The following is a 14,259-nucleotide window of genomic DNA, read 5'->3' as shown; positions in this document are numbered from 1 at the left end:
GCATTCCAAAAATGGAAAAATACTGATTGGAGATTGCGGCTCAGATCCGTCCAGGTCAATCTGCTAGGACTTTCTTAAAACTCAAATCTGACCGTGTTCTCCTCTTTTACAAACCACCACCCACACCGGGAGGTCTATGATCTGAAAATGTGACACCTTCTGACCCTGAATTTCCCCCACAATCCTGTAATGACCACTTTGCGTGATGGTTAGGGGAGGGAAGCGACTTGACAACTGACAGGTGAGAAAACAGGGTGGGGGTGACCAACCTGATCCGGACAGCTTTTGAGCTTAACCTAGAGACAATGTTCCTACCCGTACCCCAAACCCCCAACTTCTTCAGGCAGGATTCTGGATCTTCCCAAAGAGGGGTCCCCCCACCTCGTAGCTTTGGGAATACTTCTCCATCTATCTCTGCCCTTCCTCCCAGCTGACTTCCCCCAGTCTTAAGTGACTGCCTGTCCCCCCGGGGGTCCTATCTCCTAACCCCCACTCTCCTCTGGCACGCATACCCTCTTGCAGGGGTGGGGTGCGCCCTGGCCCGACCATGCATGCAGCCATGCATGTGCAGCCATGCATGCAGAACCCCAGGGGAGGGGGAATGTTGGCTCTGATCCTGGCCCAGCTATTCAGCAGGTTCCCCACTTTCTCCTGCACTGCTGCATGCACCCGGGGAAACTAACTGGCCCGGGAGGGACAAGATGGGCAAAGCCAGACTTTGCTCCGGGGGTGTGGAGGGCGAAAACGCAGAGACCCCCAAAGCAAGGGCCTCCCCGGGTGCAGGGTGTGAGCACTCCGAGGCCCCCCCCAATCAAGGGGTGCAGCCCGGGTTCGAGAGAGAGGAGGCGGAATCCGAGGAGGTGCAGTGCAGGCAGGCAGGCAGGCGCTGGCTCGTCGCTCCACTTCCGAAATCCAGGCCGGGCAGGCAGGTAGAGGGAGCCGGGCACGCCCAGGTGGGGCCGGGCCGGGCCGCCATTTCGGCGGTGGCTCAGACCCAGCCGGGCCCCGGGACTCTCCCTCGGGACCCCCGGGAGCCCCCGAAACCCAGGACCCCGCACTCCACTCACAGCCATAGTGAGGCCGAGCCACGCCCAGCCCGTCGACCTCCTCGGCGGCGGACATGGCGGCCGAGCCCGGGACGCGGTGGGGAGGAGGAAGCGGCTGGGCCGGTGGAGACCGAAGGGAACACGGAGACGCGCAGAAGGGTGACGGCGGCGGCGGCGGCTCCTGCCGAGTGCGCGGGCAGCCCGGGAGGAAACCGGAGGCCACGCCCCGTGGCGGTGGCCACGCCCCTCCCACGAGCCCGTCCAATCAGCTCGGAGATCGGACAGGAAGGGGCGTGTCAGCACTCCTGGCTCAACCAATCGCGATGAAGAAAGAGGGCGGGGAAAGGCGTGTCTATCACACTAACCACGCCTCCTTTGACCCCGCCCTGACGCCTAAAGTGAAAGGCGCTTCAGAGCGGCGCGTTCACACCTCTAGGCTCCGCCTGGGCTCCCGAGCGACCGAGCCCTGACTAAGGAAGGGAGTGGCCGTAATGGGGCGTGGTTACACCACCATGCCCCGCCCCATTTCTCAGTCCCGTCCTATCACGTTAAGGCAGCCAAAGAAGCGGCCAAAGAAGGCGTGTCTTTGTGGCAAGCCCCGGGCAGGAAGAGGCGTGTCCGTACACCTGGACCGGCCAACCGCGATGAAGTAAGAGAGCGGGAGGGGCGTGTCTTCATATTAGCCACGCCTATTTGACCCCGCCCTGGCGCCTGAAGTGAAAGGCGCTTCGGAGCTGCGCGCTCGGCACCTCTAGGAGCGACCGCGCCCTGACTAAGTAAGGGCGTGACCACAGGGGCGTGGCCATACATCAAGGCCACGCCCTGTTTTTTCAGTCCCGTCCTATCGCGTTAAGGCAGCTGCCAAAGGGGCGTGTCTGTATCGCCAAGCCCCGCCTCTAACCCCGCCCGGTCGAGCGACGCCCTCAGTGGGCGGGAAGGAGGCGAAGCCTGAGGTGAATGGAGGAAGGGGACCGGCCGCCCCTTTCCCAGCCGCCGCCCTGTTCTCACCCACGGAAAGGCTTTCGTGCGGTGTCTGGCTGGACGAAAACCTGAGCCACTCCCTTCCCTTCCCTCCCCTTTCCTTCCCCCTGCCGAGCGCCCCAAGAAAGGCGTCCTTTGAGAAGAACTCTTGGCCTAGGCGAGGGCCCCACAGACGTCTCAGGGCCGCACCCACAGAAAAGTGGCGCTTTCTGTGGAGAAACCCGCTAGCCCCATGTCCTTCCCTTGCCATTCTGTTGCCTTTTGGCTTTTAGGAAGTCTTTTTCCCTTTCAGGGGTGCACTGCCCCCTTTGCACTTGGGGGCCTTGCATTTAACATTGGGGCGTTCAAAGGAATTCTGCCCCTGAGCCTTCTTCTAGTCTAGGACTCTCATTGCGCCAGCTCTGAGGAACTTGATCCAAGCACGCTTTGTTTTATTTCTATTTGTAATTTTTAGTAAGCTCTTCTTTATTTTTTCAAAAGGATAAGAGTTTTGAAAAACACAGTAATAACGGGGTGACAGTGCCATTGTTGTTGTTTGCATAGGCCCAGCAAAAATATGGGGAAAATGGAAAAAAAATAATAAGCCTTGGCCTAAATACAAGGAGACCTTATCCTTGAAGTGTTCTGGCAGAAGACTGACTCTGGGTTCCAGGCCTACTAGGTTGTCCAACCCCTGAGTCATTCTCTGTGGGCCTGGTGAGATTTTTTTGCACATGAGCTGTTGTTGGTCTCAGGTTTCTGTAGTTAAAATTTTCTGGTTTCTGTGCATTTTCTTCATCAAAGTCAGGATGATGTTGTAGAGCGTCCTCTAGTTTCACCTCACCATTAGATGTGGAGCTATCCAAGCACGCTTTAAACTGCTAAAACACACAAGGTCCGTCTACACTGAGCTTCTAGAAGCCCTGATTTTGTTTTCAGCCACATAATGGACTTTTGTGCAGATTGTCCCCCACCACCACCCCACCCCAAACTCAGGGACTCAAAGGTTGTCAAAGGTCCCTAGCTCCACACCCTGAGCACCCTCCTGGCAGTTTGCACCTCACACACAAATGTAGAAGGAAGGGGACCATGCTAAAGGGTTAGACCAGCACCGCTCAAAACCAAGTCCGCCAGGCCTGATCCCTGAACACAGAACCAGGAGTAATCCCTACCCCCTGAAAAAAAAGAAAAAGAATGTAAGCACCCGTGGACAGAAAGAGCAACCCCCCTGAAAACTGGTGATGAGTATGTGAGCTCCCCTGCCACTGGCCAACACCTTAATGGGATTGTGCGGACTATGGGGGAGCACCGCACATGAGGAATGAATCCCCTGCACCCACACTTCTTCTACAGGGCACCCCCTCCACCAAGTCTGCAACCAAAGCAGCCTGACCTGGGAACTCCATTGAACTCCACAACTGAAATGTCCCAGCACAATGCCCAAGTGCACCCACGAGGCAGAGCTGGAATTCAAGACCAGGGCTAATGAGACGTCCAAGTGATGGGGAAGCAAAGGATCCAGAGAACATTTGCATGGAGTTTTGGGTTTGGAGCCACACCGTGGGATGCTCCAGGGCTACTCCTGGTCTATGCTCCTGACTGGGCCCTGGAGGTGCTCAGAAGCCACAAGCAGCACCGAGGATGCACAGTCTCAGCCTCAATAGTAACAGCAGGGGCCCGGAGAGATAGCACAGCAGCGCTTGCCTTGCAAGCAGCTGATCTAGGACCAAAGGTGGTTGGTTCAAATCCCGGTGTCCCATATGGTCCCCTGTGCCTGCCAGGACCTATTTCTGAGCAGACAGCCAGGAGTAACCCCTGAGCAATGCTGGGTGTGGCCCAAAAAACAAAAAAACAAACAAAAGACAAAACAAAAATAGTAACAGCAGAGCAAGAGCCTTATCCCATCCTCCCTGGGTCCCTGTAGCTAAGCGTGTTGTTTTGGTTTCTTTTTTTTTTTTTTTTTGGTTTTTGGGTCATACCCGGCAGTGCTCAGGGGTTACTCCTGGCTCTACGCTCAGAAATCACTCATGGCAGGCTCAGGGGACCATATGGTGTTGCATTAAATAATTAACGATGGTGGTGGATAGAGGTGGATGGATGAAGGGATTTTTCTCTGCCATCCCAGGTCACGTGGCTCCGCAATCCCCATTCAGCTGGCGGGTCCCAGGTTTAGGTGAACGGAATCAGACTCATCCAGAGACAGGCATCAGGAAGTATCAGCTTTATTCATGCCCTATCCACCACATGTGTGGCCTATATCATAACTTTTTAAGCATTCAGCCATTCTTAGCTAGTCCTGCATCTTAACTCCTTTCAGCCATCTTCCCTTTGACCTCCATGCTGGCCAAAGACCAAAAAGGCCCTAATTCTCTCTGGTCAAAACCTTATCTACCTTTTCCAAGATCCCTCCCAGGAATGGCCAGGGTCTTGCAAGTAAGGTCAAGTTACCTAGGGAAAATGGAGGGATGAGGCTTCATCTCCCCCTTCTCTGAAATATAAAAGAACCTTTTGTAATCCTGACTTCACCTTTAGCCAAAGGTGGGTTAATATTTTCATGCAACAACGTAATAGAGTGAAAATTAACATACCATCCCTTTTTAAAAACATAACATTTCTACAAAATATACTATACACCTGTATCTTAAAATTTTCTTAATGCTGGGGCCGGAGAGATAGCATGGAGGTAAGGCGTTTGCCTTTCATGCAGGAGGTCATCGGTTCGAATCCCGGCGCCCCATATGGTCCCCTGTGCCTGCCAGGAGCAATTTCTGAGCCTGGAGCCAGGAATAACCCCTGAGCACTGCCAGGTGTGACCCAAAAACCAAAAAAAAAAAAAAAAAATTTTTCTTAATGCTTTTCTACCAAGCACTATTCTGGAACTTTCATGTTCCTATACTTTTAAACTATATTGGGGGGACTTTCTGTTCCTATTAACCTTCCCTACACACAAGTACTACAGCATAAATACATAACATACATTTTAAAAACAGGCTAAGTACTTTAAATACACACAGTAAAACATTTTGCAATTGAAAATATTAACTATGGAAAACAAAACACATTTAAATTATAAAGAAAATGACTTAATCAAGACAAAGATGCAGGCGGTTAGAAATCAGATCTTTGGGCCCGGAGAGATAGCACAGCGGCGTTTGCCTTGCAAGCAGCCGATCCAGGACCAAAGGTGGTTGGTTCGAATCCCGGTGTCCCATATGGTCCCCGGTGCCTGCCAGGAGCTATTTCTGAGCACACAGCCAGGAGTAACCCCTGAGCACCACCAGGTGTGGCCCAAAAACAAAAAAAAAAAAAAAAAAAAAAAAAAAGAAATCAGATCTTTAAATGGGTTAAACTGTTATTACTTCTTTTATTTTTTAATTTTTTACACTGCTACCTAATTTTTTCCCATTACCAACACCAATTGTGAAATTCCTTCACCTAAAACCAAATGTCCAGGTGATTAATTTGTCCCACGCTGTTCTCACCACGTGGTTTACTTCCATAGTCCCAGGCCCCGAAGACGGTTTGCTCGGGCTGTTGACCATGTGGTCCCAGGTTCCACAGCGGTCCACTCATGCTGTTTCACCTTTCTGATTTGGAGGGCGGATCCCAGGCTCCCCGCTTTGGGCCACATTATGTGCTTTTCACCGATTTTCTGCCACAGGGCCGGAGTTCTTGGCTGATTGCAGCTGCCTTTTCTCCGGTTCGCTCGTGCCATGAGGCTTCAATATGGGATGCTGGGATTTGAACCACTGACCTTCTGCATGAGAGGCAAATGCCTTACCTCTGTGCTATATCTCTGGCCCCGTTGTTTTGGTTTCTTTAGATTTTATTAAAAGGGGGTGAAAGACCAACCCTTACAGACCCTGCTTTTGGACTACACATTGAGAAAATATTGGGAGTGGTTGATTGGTGCCTATTAATGCCTAGGAGCTACTGTGACTATGCTCAGGGGTCATTTCCGGTGTTGTTCAGAAAGCAGATAGTACTGGTGATGGAACCCAGACCACGTACACCCACTACTTTCTCTCTCTCTCTCTCTCTCTCTCTCTCTCTCTCTCTCTCTCTCTCTCTCTCTCTCTCTCTCTCTCTCTCTCTCTCTCTCTCACACACACACACACACACACACACACACCTTTAGCAGCTATTCTACAACCAAGGAATTCCACATCTTGAAAATTATCCTTGGAAATATCTTAGATGCATGCTGCTTGGGTTTTGAATCAGCAGGGAATGGAATGCTCTAGTCTAGATCATCTTGACAGCGATGGCATGTGGTCTGGCTATCAAGAACAGAGATCTGTAAAAAAAAAAAAAAAAGAGCCAGAGAGAGGGGACAAGTAGTTAAGGCTCTCGCTGTGCACATGCCCTCAACCCAGGTTTGATCCCCAGTACCTTGTAATTCCCCCAAGTCTGCCAGGAGTGATCTTTTTTTTTTTTATTTTTGGGTCACACCTGGCGGTGCTCAGGGGTTACTCCTGGCTGTCTGCTCAGAAATAGCTCCTGGCAGGCACGGGGGACCATATGGGACACCGGAATTCGAACCAACCACCTTTGGTTCTGAATTGGCTGCCAAACGCCATTGTGCTATCTCTTCGGGCCCAGGAGTGATCTTTTTTTTTTTTTTTTTTTTTTTTTTTTTTTTTTTTTTTTTTTGGTTTTTGGGCCACACCCGGTGACGCTCAGGGGTTACTCCTGGCTATGCGCTCAGAAGTCGCTCCTGGCTTGGGGGACCATATGGGATGCCGGGGGATCGAACCGCGGTCCGTCTCCTAGGCTAGCGCAGGTAAGGCAGGCACCTTACCTCGAGCGCCACCGCCCGGCCCCCCAGGAGTGATCTTTTAATCTTTCACTCCTTTAACTGGGGGTAAACCCTGAGCACTATTGGGTGTGGTTCCCAAGTAAATCAATCAAAAATATTAACTTTATGGGGCCAGAGCGATGGTGCAATGGTAGGGCGTTTGCCTTGCATGAAGCTGACCCAGGATGGACTGTGTTGTCCCATATGGTCCCCCAAGCCAGGAGCGATTTATGAGCGCATAGCCAGGAGTAACCCCTGAGCATCACCGAGTGTGGCCCAAAAATAAAAAAATATTATAGGGAAAAGGCAGGAATGGAGACATCTTTAGTAAAGACATATATGAGCTAGAACTGAAGCCCCAACATCAGGACAAGAGAAAGCCTAAAGGGTGGGCTCCCTCCATTTGGAGTACCTGCTTCTACAACGTCTTCTCTGCTATCCTCCCTGACAATTTCACACACCTTCCTCCCTGCCAGTACCTCTTGGTCCCTCACAATATGGACGTTCACGTAGCTCGAAACAGCCTTAAATGGGGCACCAGCTCCACTGAGGAGAATCTTGGAGATGTCCAATTCCGTAACTCAGTGGCATATGATTAATCAACTCATCTTTTTTTTTTATTTTTTGAGTTTTGGGCCACACCAGGAGTGTTCACTCAGGGGTTACACCTGGCTCTGAGCTCAGAAATCACTCTTGGCAGGCTTGAAGAATTCTATCAGATGCAGGGGATCTGACCCAGATCAGCTGCGTGCAAGGCAAACACCCTTCCTGCTGTGCTATCGCTCAGTTCCCATAACCCATCTTTTTGTTCAATGGTATGTCTCTGACCATTTACAGATCCTCAAATTTAATTCTCATTGATTGTGGGGAGGAGACAGCCATTTAAGGAGGAAAACCCTAGCTGGACAGGCCAGAACCATCCACTAAGTCGGAGCTTAACAGTGTCAGGAAGTTCTTCAAAACTTCCCTTAAGTAAAACGAAGTTTAACAAAACCAAACTGACCATCTGCTTATTGATATAAATGAGTTAAGCAGGGATAAGGTACTTGACCTCATGTGGCTTGCTGGGGTTGGAGTCCTACCCATTGTTCCCAGACATGACCAGGAGTACCATATATTTTGTAGCATAAGACACAACTATTTTCCCCTGAAAAGATGGGAAATGTCTGTGCGTCTTTTGGAGCGAATGCCACCTGGACTGAAGCCTGAGTTCAGGGGAGGAGAGCAAAGACTAACCACTTGACATCTGCAGTGTGACGCCCCCTTTATTGCGAAGACAAAGGACGAGCAATCAGGTTAACACACTGTCAGGGGTTGGAGAAATAGCACAGCATTAGGGTGTTTACCTTGCACGCTTCCAACACAGGATGAACCTTGATTCGATTCCTGGCATTTCATATGGTCCCCGAGCCTGCCAGGAGCAATTTCTGAGCACAGAGCCAAGAGTAACCCCTGAGCACCGCCAGGTGTGACCTCCCAAAAAAATGCACTTTCTTTTTTTTTTTTTTTTTTTTTTTGGTTTTTGGGCCACACCCGGTAACGCTCAGGGGTTACTCCTGGCTATGTGCTCAGAAGTTGCTCCTGGCTTGGGGGACCATATGGGACACCGGGGGATCGAACCGCAGTCCGTCCAAGGCTAGCGCAAGCAAGGCAGGCGCACCTTACCTTTAGCGCCACCGCCCGGCCCAGTTTCAACTTCATATACAGAGCTTTCATTTAAGACTATCTCTTTTTTTTTTTTTTTTTTTTTAGTTTTTGGGTCACACCCGGCAGTGCTCAGGGGTTACTCCTGGCTGTGTGCTCAGAAATAGCTCCTGGCAGGCACAGGGGACCATATGGGACACTGGGATTCGAACCAACCACCTTAGGTTCTGGATTGACTGCTTGCAAGGCAAGCACCACTGTGCTATCTCTCCGGGCCCCATTTAAGACTATCTGATTGTGGCTGTGACTCTTTTTTATATTAACAAAGAAATATTTTAAAAATATTTTTATTTTCTTTTTTTTTTTTTTTTTTTTTTTTTGGTTTTTGGGCCACACCCGTTTGACGCTCAGGGGTTACTCCTGGCTATGTGCTCAGAAATCGCCCCTGGCTTGGGGGGACCATATGGGACGCCGGGGGATCGAACCGCGGTCCGTTCCTTGGCTAGCGCTTGTAAGGCAGACACCTTACCTCTAGCGCCACCTACCCGGCCCCAATATTTTTATTTTTTATTTATTTATTTTTTTTTTTTTGTGGTTTTTGGGTCACACCTGGCAGTGCTCAGGGGCCACTCCTGGCTCCATGCTCAGAAATTGCTCCCGGCAGGCACGGGGGACCATATGGGACGCCGGGATTCGAACCGATGACCTTCTGCATGAAAGGCAAACGCCTTACCTTCATGCTATCTCTCCGGCCCCAATATTTTTATTTTCTGGGCCCAGAGAGATAGCACAGCGGCGTTTGCCTTGCAAGCAGCCAATCCAGGACCAAAGGTGGTTGGTTCGAATCCCGGTGTCCCATATGGTCCCCCATGCCTGCCAGGAGCTATTTCTGAGCAGACAGCCAGGAGTATCCCCTGAGCATCGCCAGGTGTGGCCCAAAAACCAAATATATATATATATATATATATATATATATATATATATATATATATATATTTTTTTTTATTTTCTGATGTAAAAATGTTAGATAAATGTGTTTAACCAGCTGTGGACTGATGTATTATAAATATACTTCGGTCTTGCAGGTTAGTTGTTCCCAGCCACTGTCTCCTGACAGTGTCTTACTTTGCACCACTTCAGATTTTTTTTGTTTGTTTTTCCTTGTCTAAAAACTATGTGCTTCTGATGGTCAGGTGTGTCTTATAGAGCAAAAATTACGGTAAGCCCTAAGCACAGAGCCAGGGACAGCCCTTGAACAGAACCAGGTGTGGGTGTTACATAGCAGGTGCCGAACCCCCCCCCCACTGAAGTGATTCCAGGATCTGCTGTATATTTTTTAACAAATTATTAACTAATATGATACCACTTTTGCTTGAAAAGTATGTAAGGCGATACATAAAGGTGTGTCTGTAAGAAGGAAAGACCTAGAGTGCTGCTTAAGGAAGGGCTCAAGGGAAGGGAGAGAGAGAGAGAGAGACAGAGACAGAGGAGAGAGAGAGAGCATGGAGGGATCTGTGACAGTTCAGCTCAATGGTTGGACATATATGTGCTATAGCAGAGCTGGCTCTGCAAAACAAACTCCACTCCCAGACACTTACCCTCGGACTGCAGAAACCTGGCTTGGACATATGACTGTGTAAGTTCAAATGTGCACTGCAGCGATGCTTGTGAGCATTTAAAGCAAGAAACAACCTACACAGTGACAGAAAAATTGCGGCATGAGTCTCTACTGACCATGAAAGAAGGAAACAAATGCTTCGGAAACTGTATAAGTTAATAGGAAGGAACCACATAAACACAACAGTGAGCAGAGAAAGGCACAGACAACTCACTTTAAGACCCATTCACAGTTTAAGCAACTTTACTGCAAACCAATATTATCCTTTGCATGGAGTTCTCCTCTCGCACACCCCTCTCAAGGTGTAGAAAAAAGCTAAATCATTCTCAAATTAAATGCTTTGGAGACTCTGCAAGCCCTTGGATTTCTGTCCAGTCAGAAGAGGAAACCAGAAATCTCTCTGCTGAATGAGCTGAGCTGGAGGGAGCCACGACGTCCAGGAAACAAGACTTCTTTGGGGAAAGCAATTCACATTCAGATAACATACCATTCTTTATACATCCTCTTTGTGTAACCAAGTTGGCTTCATAATTAATTCAAGAGACAATTTGAAACCTAGAAAGTTTAGGCACTATATTGTGATTTTTTACTTATTTATTGATTGATTTTTGGGCCACACCCAGAACTCTCAGGAGCTCCTGGCTCTGCAATCAAAATTTGCCCCTGGCAGGCTCAGGGGATCATATGGGATGCTGGGGATCGAACCCAGGTCAGCTATGTGCAAAGCAAATGCCCTACTGTTGTGCTATTGCTCTGGTCCCTATTTGTGACTATTCTTTATGAGAAAAAAAATTGAAAGGCTCTATAATAAATGGTGGTGGCTATTGCTATAAGGTGAGCTAACAGGTGCCTTTATCTTTTATCCTTTTTTGTTTGTTTGTTTGTTTTTATTTTGGGAGGCCCTATCTGGTGGCTCATGGGCATTATTTCTGGTTCTGAGCTCAGAAATCACTCCTGGCAGGCGACCGACCCTATGTAATGCTCAGGATTGAACCCAGGTCAGCCACATACAAGACAAACGCCCCACCCACTATGCTATAGCTTCAGCTCAGGTGTCTTTATCTATTTTTGTTAATTATATTTTTCATTTCTAAACTGAAATCCTATAGAGTTGGGAAGGAAGGAAGGAAGGAAGGAAGGAAGGAAGGAAGGAAGGAAGGAAGGAAGGAAGGAAGGAAGGAGAAGGAAGGAAGGAAGGAGAAGGAAGGAAGGAAGGAAGGAAGGAAGGAAGGAAGGAAGGAAGGAAGGAAGGAAGGAAGGAAGGAAGGAAGGAAGGAAGGAGAAGGAAGGAAGGAAGGAAGGAGAAGGAAGGAAGGAAGGAAGGAAGGAAGGAAGGAAGGAAGGAAGGAAGGAAGGATAAAACAGGCAGGGTGTAAAATAAGTCCCATACATTGTTAAATCACCACACATGTGTATTTCCACCCCCAGGCAGACGGATCTGATGTAGGTGGGGGAACCATGAAGGTTTAATAAACCAAGCCAGTCAGGAAAGAACCATGGAGTCAGTGTGCTTCTGGTATCTCTGCATACAAAGCCAAACTGCTCTTTCTTTATTCTCCCAGAACAAAAACCACCAGGGGGACTTTTAGCTATCAAAGGAAGAGGTTTAAAGGAAAGAGGAAGATGGGGAAATGCCTTTGTTGTGAGTTAATAACTGGGTGTCATCTTACAGAGGAGAGCCTGGGAAAAAAGCATTTCCTCATAGTCAATCTTGGGGTTGGAGCAATAGGACAATAGGGCTTTTCTCTTGCAGGTAGCCAACCCGAGTTCAATCTTCAGTACCCCATATAGTGCCTTAAGCATCACCAGGAGTGATTCCTGAGCCCAAAGCCAGGAGAAAGGCCTAAGCACTGCTAGGTATAATTCCAAAACAAACAAACAAAAACAAAGAAAGACTCTTGTTCATAATTTATTTCAGGACCAGAGCGATAGCACAGTGATAGGGCATTTACCTTGCTTGCACATTGCCAACCCAAGACAGATCCAGGTTCGATTCCCCACATCCCATATAGTCCCCTGAGCCTGCCAGGAGCAAATTCTGAGTACAGAGCCAGGAGTAACCCCTGAGTGCTGCTGGCTGTGGCCTGTACAAAAAAGGGCAAAAATATAATTTATTTCATAAAATAAATAAATTACAGATGATGTGTGAAAGCACCTTGACTTTCACTGGTAAGCAAAGAAATCCTCCTTAAAATAATATGTAAGAGCCGGGGCCGGGAAGGTGGCGCTAGAGGTAAGGTGTCTGCCTTGCAAGAGCTTGCGTAGGACGGACTGCGGTTCGATCCCCCGGCGTCCCTTATGGTCCCCCCAAGCCAGGGGCCATTTCTGAGTGCTTAGCCAGGAGTAACCCCTGAGTATCAAACGGGTGGGGCCCAAAAACCAAAAAAAAAAAAAAAAAGTAAGAGCCACATCTGTTAAACTGGCAAAATTTTTTAAAGACAAGGGTGTAGCAAAGCTGAAAGTCATTTATTGCTGGTCATATAGTAAATTAGGATCATTCACTCTGAACATGATTTGCAATGAGTAACGATAAAGCTATAAAAATGTTCACACCCAATAGAAATAATCTAAAATGTGGCAACATGGTGCCTGCGAGGTGGCGCTAGAGGTAAGGTGTCTCTGCCTTGCAAGCGCTAGCCAAGGAAGGACCACGGTTCGATCCCCCGGCGTCCCATATGGTCCCCCCAAGCCAGGGGCAATTTCTGAGCACTTAGCCAGGAGTAACCCCTGAGCATCAAACAGGTGTGGCCCCCCCCAAAAAACAAAAACAAAAACAAAAAAAAAGAAAGTATAAGTGTGACTAAAAATGAAGGAGATTGTGTCTGTTTGGGCTCAGGTATTTAGTTGTTTTTCTTTTTTTTTTTTTTTTTTTTTTTTTTTTTTTTTGGTTTTTTGGGCCACACCCGGCAGTGCTCAGGGGTTACTCCTGGCTGTCTGCTCAGAAATGGCTCCTGGCAGGCACGGGGGACCATATGGGACACCGGGATTTGAACCAACCACCTTTGGTCCTGGATCGGCTGCTTGCAAGGCAAACACCGCTGTGCTATCTCTCCGGGCCCTGTTTTTCTTTTTTCTCCTTTTTTTTTCTTTTGAGGAGTAGAGGGTTTGGGTCATATCCAGCAGCACTCCGGGGTTACTCCTGGCTCTGTGCTCAGAATTCACTCCTGGCAGGCTTGGGGGACCATATGGAATACTGGGGATTGAGCCTGGGTCAGCTGCATTTAAGGCAAATGCCCACCCCACTGTGCTATCGCTCTGGCCCCTAGATGTTTTTCTTAGTATAATTCAACTTTATGAGATTTAAGTGACCTGTGTTTTTTTCCTGTTTGCTTTTTTGGTGAAATATCTTTTTTAAAAATAATATATTTATTTAAGCACCATGATTATAAACATGTTTGTAGTTGGGATTCAGTCATAAAAAGTACACCCCCTTGACCAGTGCAACCTTCCTGCCACCAAAGCCCCCATCTCCCTCCTCCCCACCCCCTGCCTGTCTTAGAGACAGGAGAGTTTTTCCATAGTGTTATGCTCTGCTCAGCAGTTCCTATTAATCATATGAGCCCCAGAGGCCAAGGGGATGTCACACTATACCTGCCTGTCAGGTGTGTGGTGGGTCTGTGTGACACTTTGCAGTGTTCATGCAGGACATTATTGCCATAGTTCTCAGAGTCTGAGCCTAACACTAAGCAATGCCTCACTCACATGTCCATGATAATGTTTAATTTATAAATCAGGGGATGTGAGAGTGGCAACCAGCACTTCATAATAAAAGAGAAGGGGCCAGGGCTAGAGCAAAAGCACATAGGTAGGGCACTTGCCTTGCACAAGGCCAACCTAGCACTGACCTGGGTTCCATTCCCGGCATCCCATATGGTCCCCGAGCCAGCCAGGAACAATTTCTGAGCGCAGAGCCAGGAGTAACCCCTGAGCACTGCTGTGTGTGGCCCCAAAACAAAAACAAAAAACATAATAAAAAGAACTACCGGGCCCGGAGAGATAGCACAGCGGTGTTTGCCTTGCAAGCAGCCGATCCAGGACCAAAGGTGGTTGGTTCGAATCCCGGTGTCCCATATGGTCCCCCGTGCCTGCCAGGAGCTATTTCTGAGCATAGAACCAGGAGTAACCCCTGAGCACTGCCGGGTGTGACCCAAAAACTAAAAAAAAAAAAAAAAAAAAAAGAACTACCACAGTGG

The 14,259-nt window shown here is 48.6% G+C and overlaps 1 protein-coding gene across 1 annotated transcript in view; it reads right to left on the bottom strand.

The window, feature by feature from the left end:
- Positions 1-1,156, bottom strand: part of IQGAP1 (IQ motif containing GTPase activating protein 1) — an 82,625-nt gene extending 81,469 nt beyond the window's left edge. The window contains exon 1 of the mRNA XM_049783284.1: positions 1,068-1,156. Coding sequence (XP_049639241.1) covers positions 1,068-1,122 — 55 coding nt within the window. The 5' untranslated portion in view covers positions 1,123-1,156. The remainder of the gene's footprint in view (positions 1-1,067) is intronic.
- Positions 1,157-14,259: the final 13,103 nt, after the last annotated feature.

This window comes from Suncus etruscus, chromosome 11, assembly GCF_024139225.1.
Source record: "Suncus etruscus isolate mSunEtr1 chromosome 11, mSunEtr1.pri.cur, whole genome shotgun sequence".
NCBI lineage: Eukaryota > Metazoa > Chordata > Mammalia > Eulipotyphla > Soricidae > Suncus > Suncus etruscus.
Note: the sequence above shows the minus strand (reverse complement) of the source record. Positions and strands in the feature narration are given on the sequence as shown.